This window comes from Pangasianodon hypophthalmus, chromosome 17, assembly GCF_027358585.1.
Source record: "Pangasianodon hypophthalmus isolate fPanHyp1 chromosome 17, fPanHyp1.pri, whole genome shotgun sequence".
Classification (NCBI taxonomy): Eukaryota; Metazoa; Chordata; class Actinopteri; order Siluriformes; family Pangasiidae; genus Pangasianodon; species Pangasianodon hypophthalmus.
Window position 1 is genome coordinate 20,333,060 of NC_069726.1, and position 7,604 is coordinate 20,340,663.

A 7,604-nucleotide genomic window follows, 5' to 3' on the forward strand; every position below is an offset into this window, starting at 1 on the left:
ACCATTTTGTCTTGAACATGCCCACAAACAACGACTTTGTAAACATCAAGAGAATTGTACACCTTCAATTTCTCTCTAATATAAACGCTCAGAGTTTCTTTGAGATATGTGTAAATATGTCCGGTCTTTGTAGGCTAGGTCACCGCTAATGAATCATTTAGCCACTGACGGGACGCCGAACCGTAACCTTCTAGAGTTCCACCATTTGAAAGTGTTAGTCTAGCCGAATAGCACTCCCTGACTCTCCTTTCAGTGCTAATCCATAACAGCTGGGGATAATGGATAACATTTCAGCTAATGTCAATCCGATTCCTAAAAAAAATTCTGGATAGATTCTTCAGTCAGATTATAACCAAGTAGAGTCAGGTTGCTGAGGATTTCGACATGTAGTTTGCACAATGCTAAACTGGCAGCTATGAGCTTTTATTAATTGTTAGCTACATTCGCACTGTAGACAGCTAATGTGCACATATACTCTAACTTTAAATGTAAACGTACTTTATGTGTAGATGACATTATTATTATTATTAGTAGTAGTAGTAGTAGTAGTAGTAGTATTAATGTCAGTTGTGTTCTTCTGTTGCAGAGAATCCTCCCCGCTGTGTCGATGTTAACTAATCCATGTGGTGTTCAGTAGGTGTCACTTAGAATTCACCCCAAACATTCAGCACATAATAATAATAATAAGAAGAAGAAGAAGAAGAATAGAGTAGAGAACAGAGTAAGAACACCACACTGTATTTCACTACAATGATACAGCCATTGTGTAATTTATTTCCTTTTTTTTTTTTTTTTTTTTTTTTTGTCTATTTGAATATCAGAATCATATAATAATAATATAGTAATTAAACCTTCAGAAAATTCTACAATATCAGTAGATATGATGAACCATTGTAAATGTACACTGGATTTTACTCTTAGTGGGTGTGTTCGTTTGCGAGTTCTGTCTTGTTAGATTATTCTGAGAGTGTCATGAGAGACACTGTTGTCTTTCTTATTTATTGTTTTATTGCATTCAGTTATTTAAAGTTGTCTTTTTTTTATTTACTGTAATTCAAATGGGCATTGTGTTAATGTCAGTTACAAAACACCAAAAAAGACATTTGGTAATTTTTCAGATGGTATTTTGTTATAATATCAAACTGATAAAATGTGTTATGAAAAGTTCATATCAGGTTTCTGGTTTATCTGTTTATAGACAGAAAGTAGCAAGAACATTTGTTGTGATTTAATAGCTGTTAAACTGCCCTGTACTGCCTGCTTTAATAAAATCTGATTGTCACCATGATGTAGCGTCTGATCTCGCCTGGCGGAAAAGCCGACATGCCAAAGCCGATTGGAGCCAGACAAGGATGAGGTCAAATAAATACACAGATATAAATAACATGGATGGATTTTCCATTTATATACGTATTACCACAGATAGACGGCTGTGCTCTTATAAAGCATAAAACACTTGGTGGTGTGCTGTTTTAGGAAAATAATCAACGACAGGGTGGTGTGATGTGGCCTGATGAAAAGACTAATTACTGTTATCACCCCAAAGCTGATTAATTTCCAATAACAGGAAGTGTTTTATTCCTCTTATGCCACTGCCATTTTCCAGCTATTACAATTTTTATAAATGAACTAACGACCCTGTATTTTGCACTTGCAGCTATAAATGCACCAGATTTCATACACAATGAGGCAAATGCACAAAACCAGACATATACATATGTGAAAGGCACAATCATCAGTGACCTGTTAGCTTTCATGTTGTTAAGTCTGCACAAACCTTTAGGAAATCATAGCCTCTGACTTTTTCAGAGTGCGCTATCTAAAACAAACAAGAATAGAGGAAGTGTTTCAGTTCTGTTTGGGAATCCAGAGGAACCTACAGCCTCCGTCAGGTGTGTGCGACGTGAACGTTTTGCCGTGAGGGAAAACTCTGGTCCGGACCGTGCTGTGCTCTCTGATGGACGTCTTAAAAAACACACACCTCCCCTCTCTCCCGAGGTCAGAGGACGCAGAGGGTGTGGCCTTCAAAACCCGTAAGCCGCGGAAGGATCCGAAAACCTGCACCGTCTCTGAAGCCAGATGTTCAGATGAACGATGTTCAGGTTGGGCTAGAAACTCTTGGTCCAGTCTGGGTTTTTTGTCTGGACACTCTGCAGGACTATCAGCGCTGCTGGACTCAGCGTCATTTGGCCATAATTGTCTCTTCACTCCTGTGTTCAGTGTGTGTTCAGACAGGGTTCTGTGTGACCACTCCTTTTCCTCTTCTGGTGGTGTGTGATTGAGAAGAGACTCGAGCCAAGCTGGCTGTAGAGCTGCACTGAAATGCCATTCAGCTGGCTCAGCAGTCAAGGAATATGAATGTGAGTGTGGTGTGAAAGCTGAAGCTGGGTGTGCCACACAGTTTGAGGTCTTGTCAGGCTGTGACATGAAGGCCTTGAAAGGAGAAAAAAAAATTGAAGATGAAGTCATTGTGGCAATGAGGTGAATGAGCCAACTGTGAAAGTCTTGGCACCCCCTGGTGGGAATACCTCAATTTCTTGACTTCCTGTTTATACTAAATATAGCCTTCTAAATATAGTGTTGTTATTAGAATTCAGGCTATGAGCTTGTTCTACAAGGTTATTGTTTCTATAGCAACAGCCTGGCTAAATGAAGCCTAATAATAAGCAGATTTTTAATAAGTGGTGGTATTCGACAAAGAACTATAAAAACATACAGCAGTATTCATGGAAGGAGTCTCCAGTGTCAGCACTTTGTACCAGTCAGAGTTAAAGCTGTAACTTTTAAGGGGCTAAGGAGAGGGAGAGAAAAACAGATAGACAGATAAACACACACACAGAGAGAAAGAGAGAGAGATAGAGAGAAACGAAACAGATAAAGACACAGAGAGAAATAGAAGTAGATAGACAGAAACATACAGAGAGATAGAGAGAAATAGAAAGAGACAGAGATAGAAATAGAAAAAGAGAGAGGCTGGTGTGAGAATTACTGTGTTTAGGTACTAAAACAGCTGATAACAGGAACTAAATTGTTTTGCAGATGTTCCACAACATAACTATAAACTGATCATATGTACAGTCAGGTCCATCAATATTTTGACATTCCTTAAAGGTATTGTTAATTTAACTGTCTAGCAGAGTATATTAGAGTGGAAATTAAATTAATTAATTAATTAATGTGATTGTGCACACATATGAATGTGCAGACTGTCAGCTTCAATTTGATGGTATTTAAATCCAAATCGGGTGAACGCTGTAGGAATGACGGCACTTTATGTACATGCGTTCGAAAGCAAGATTGCAGCTTGTAATTCCCAGCCGTCAGGTGGTAAAAGTAACGGAAAACACCCCGTCAACATGAAATTTCAGCTCGTCAACTTGTGTTAGTCTCCTCAACTACCAGTTTCTTCCCTGTTTACATTTGAGTGATGTCATATCAACATGGCCGCTCACGCTGTGAACAGCGTAACGTCTCCATTCTCTACTTTTAAATTAGCTTATTAGTACTACTGGTTTTCAATCAGGTAATATACAGACAGTACTTCGTTAAATCTATAACACTGAACCTGTTCGGTTTTGAGAAGGTCATCATCAACATTAGAGGAATCACTCATTAGCATTAGCTGGCTAGCTTGTTACTTGTTGCTAATGCTACTTGCTATTGTCTGCTGTTGTTCTGTTGTTGCTGTGCTGCAGTCCAAATTGTTGCATGAATGTTTTTAAGTTCACTATAGAAGAACCGTACTAGTAGCTATTCAGGCCTGTAAGTGTAAAAGTGCACTTAAAGTAGCTTTTTTATGAGCTTTACGTGCCCTGACAGAACTAACAAAAGACACATGCTGCGTCTCAATTCGCTTATTATCCGTTCTAAATAGTATCTGAGATCAGAGTTAGTGTGTCCCAAATCGTAGTATGTTGAAATGAGTTTCCGAGAAGTACCCAGATGGTCTACTATTTCTGGTACATTTTCGAAGTGTGGATCTATGGACACTTTTTCAGCTAATATTACCCACAACTCCTTGCGCGAGGGAGGGAGGGAGGGAGGGAGGTGTTTCGTGATGTTTGCTTTGCCGAATTGAAGGACACATTACGCATAGAGAGGTGTAAATGAAATGTAGAAAAATAAATCATTGGAATGGTGAATCAAAGGCAACAAGGTTCTCTTCCATTACATGATGTTAGTTAGTATGTCCCAGTACTCGCATACTCTTTTGCTACACACTCAAAAGTATGTTCTTTTTCTTCACAAAAAGAGTACATACTTTTAGTGCATTGTATAAGCAGGCAAATTGAGACGGAGCAATGCTTTCATGGAGGCGTCCATGTTGTTTTCCACGTCGCACATCGAAGGTGCTGATGTGGGAAACGACGTTACTACAACTTGCAAATTACTACTTACAGCGTACCACCAGCTCAGCATTACTCCGCTTCACATTGGGCTGCATTACACCATGCCATCGTTGATTATTTTCCCACAACAGCACACTACATCGTGTTTTATTCCTTACAACATGGGAAAACTTTGACTCATGATGACGGAGGTCGCACATATGAGGTAAACAAACGACTTTTTGGATACAGTAATGAGCTTTCCTGACTTACGTCCAGTACAGCAGCGTAAATCTCGGCCTGTTTGACCAACTCCTTCAGCTGAGCGTTCCTCTCCTTCAGGGCTGAGATCTCCTCCTGCTTCCTCTGCACTGAGACATGGAGCTTCACACAGACAGAGGAGGAAATACTCACTCAGGGGCAGACACACGTGAACTCCAGAAACAACACCGACAGACTTAGAGGCGATTAAATACCAGATAATGTCTGACGTAGACTAAATAGAAGTTGTTTTTTTTAAACGAGGTAGCCTCATTTTACAGGAACAGTTTATCTGAAAATTAAATACACAATTTCCCTTTTAGTCCAGATACAGTTAATGAGCGAAGGCATGTCTGATGTCTCAAGTTTGCTTCCTTACTTTTGCAATTCTAATAAATAAGGGAAGCTTATAGCCTCCAGTTTAGCATCATTAGCATCCTCTTCCTCTCTCTTCCTCTCTCTCTCTCTCTCTCTGTGTTTCTCTCTATTTTTGTCTCTATCTCTCTGTCTGATTATATTTCTCTTTTTTCTCTGTCTTTTTATCTGTTTCTTTCTCTGTGTGTGTCTCTCTCTCTCTCTGTCTGTTTCTCTCTATTTTTGTCTCTATCTCTGTTTCTCTCTTTCTCTTTCTGTCTACTTCTCTCTATTTTTCCCCTCTATCTGATTATATTTCTCTTTTTTCTGTCTTTTTACCTGTTTCTCTCTCTGTCTCTGTCACTCTCTCTCTCTCTCTCTCTCTCTCTCTGTCTGTTTCTCTCTATTTTTCTCTCTATCTCTCTGTCTGATAATATTTCTCTTTTTTCTCTGCCTTTTTATCTGTTTCTCTCTCTCTCCCTCTCTCTCTCTCTCTCTCTCTCTCTCTCTCTCACCTGTCTGTTCATCTCGATGGCGTTACCCAGGTAGTGTTGAACAGGATCCACAGCATCCATCATGATCTTGTCTGTTGAATTAGAGCAGACGGAATCGTCCTTGAAATAACAGAACTGAAATAATATAATAAACAAAAATACAAACAAACAAACAAACAATTTAAAGAAACATTTCAGCTTTTCAACACCAAAAAAAAAAAAAAATCAGCAAATAATTAAATATCCCTTTTACCATTCAGTTTTTTAAACAACATTTTAATGAACCTACACTTGCTTTAAACAAAAAACAAATAGAAATAAACAAATAGAAAACAAACAAACAAATCAACAAATAATATAAGAAATATTTAGTCTTTTCAACACCACAAAATCAAGTGATTCAAAGTTCCCTTTGTCATGCAAATCAGAAAACAAGCTTTTTAATTAACCCATGCTTATTTAAACAAATTAAACAAAATAAATAAAACAAACAAACAAAAACAAAACAAAACTCCGCGGTTCTTACCTGACTGAAAAGCAGCTCTGTGTATGTGTGTGTGTGTGTGTGTGTATGGGTGTCAGCTCGTGCATTCCAGCACACTGTGACAGGATGGCTGCACGCGCTCTGGGCTGCTTTGCTCCGCGCCGGCGGGTGAGATGAGCGGGTGCAGCGCGCGCTGTGGCGGTGGCCGTTGCTTGGTGTTGGTTGTCAGGCGCGAGCTGCAGTGACGCTGTGCTTTCACTAACTCCGCACGCGCCTCACAGCCACATTCCAGTGAGGTTTCGCGCGCTCAGTTTAAAAAGCCCCCAAAACAAACAAAACCAGACTGGAAACAACAAACTCTAACATTTTAAAAACCTCATCCATGAAAACAACCTGAGGAAATATTCCCTAAAGGTCAGAAAGTCAGAGTGTGACAGCTCTGGTGCTGGTGTTAAACTGCGCGTGAGCCTGAGTTTCCCCTCAGAGCTGCTGTGTTCAGCTTGTGGGCTTGAGGATGGCTCTAGCAACATGCTAGGCTGGAGACCTGCAGGAGAAAAGGCAGAAGACATGAAACAGGAAAAAAAGAGTCTGAAGAAATGCTCATTTTAGTCCACATTTTACTTCATTTAGCATGTGAAACTTTCAAAATGATATTTCTCTGGACATTACTGTATATAGGCAGTGATCTTTTCTAAACTGTAGTTTGGCTTGATAGTGTCGTGGAAACTCTTCTTAGTCCAAAATAAAAGAAAAATAACTTTTCAGAGTCAAAGGGTTTTGGATGCCAAAAATCAGACTTGATTGAACAATCCAGCAAAGCCGAGATGTCTAGATCATCTGATTTACACAGTCACGGCTCATGCTTTTACACAATTCTAAAACAATGATCTCATAAGGTGGACTTTTCTCATTTTTTTCGTTTAATCATGCCCCTGACCTCTTGCAGCAATTATTTCATTATCCCTCTATCTTCTCTTTAATTGTGGCATGAGTTCAGTTAGTTTATTTTTTTAAAAAGGTCTTTATATTGATTAATATTCTTCATAAACAATACACTTTTAATAAATCACAACCATCAAACTGGTGAAAAAGATACAAACATATGCATATGAACGAGAAACGTGTGCTTATGAAAGAAACGTGTGCTTATGAATGAGAAACGTGCTTATGAAAGAAACGTGTGCTTATGAATGAGAAACATGTGCTTATGATTGAGAAATGTGTGCTTATGAACGAGAAACGTGTGTTTATGAAAGAGAAACGTGTGTTTATGAAAGAGAAACGTGTGCATATGAAAGAGAAACGTGTGTTTATGATTGAGAAACGTGTGCATATGAAAGAGAAACGTGTGTTTATGATTGAGAAATGTGTGCTTATGAACGAGAAACGTGTGCTTATGAAAGAGAAACGTGTGTTTATGATTGAGAAACGTGTGCATATGATTGAGAAATGTGTGCTTATGAACGAGAAACGTGTGCTTATGATTGAGAAACGTGTGTTTATGAAAGAGAAACGTGTGCATATGAAAGAGAAACGTGTGTTTATGATTGAGAAACGTGTGCTTATGATTGAGAAACGTGTGTTTATGAAAGACAAACGTGTGCTTATGAACGAGAAACGAGTGCTTATGATTGAGAAACGTGTGTTTATGAAAGAGAAACGTGTGCATATGAAAGAGAAACG

General features: G+C 38.9%; 2 protein-coding genes across 3 annotated transcripts in view; one reads left to right on the forward strand and one right to left on the reverse strand.

Moving 5' to 3' along the window:
- The window catches only part of pstpip2 (proline-serine-threonine phosphatase interacting protein 2), a 29,717-nt gene extending 28,429 nt beyond the window's left edge, over positions 1 to 1,288 (forward strand). For both annotated transcript variants that reach the window (XM_034312904.2, XM_034312905.2), the window contains exon 15: positions 587 to 1,288. The gene's annotated coding sequence lies outside the window, so the exon portion shown is untranslated. The remainder of the gene's footprint in view (positions 1 to 586) is intronic.
- A 137-nt stretch (positions 1,289 to 1,425) lies between these two features.
- On the reverse strand, positions 1,426 to 6,344 carry LOC113544165 (multicilin). The gene is made up of 4 exons (XM_053241503.1): positions 5,964 to 6,344; positions 5,459 to 5,529; positions 4,602 to 4,712; positions 1,426 to 2,433 (listed from the first exon to the last, which is right to left on the reverse strand). Exons 2-4 carry the CDS (start codon positions 5,519 to 5,521, stop codon positions 1,849 to 1,851), a joined length of 759 nt encoding a protein of 252 aa, XP_053097478.1. The 5' UTR covers positions 5,522 to 5,529; positions 5,964 to 6,344; the 3' UTR covers positions 1,426 to 1,848.
- Between the last annotated feature and the right edge of the window lie 1,260 nt (positions 6,345 to 7,604).

Excerpts from the sequence above, each read along its gene's own strand:
- LOC113544165 (XM_053241503.1), bottom strand. The coding sequence starts at position 5,521 with ATGATGGATGCTGTGGATCCTGTTCAACACTACCTGGGTAACGCCATC. Across the intron at positions 4,713-5,458 it reads CCATCGAGATGAACAGACAG|CTCCATGTCTCAGTGCAGAG; the intron begins GTGAGAGAGAGA and ends GTCTGTGTGAAG. Across the intron at positions 2,434-4,601 it reads TTTACGCTGCTGTACTGGAC|GCCTTCATGTCACAGCCTGA; the intron begins GTAAGTCAGGAA and ends TCTCCTTTCAAG.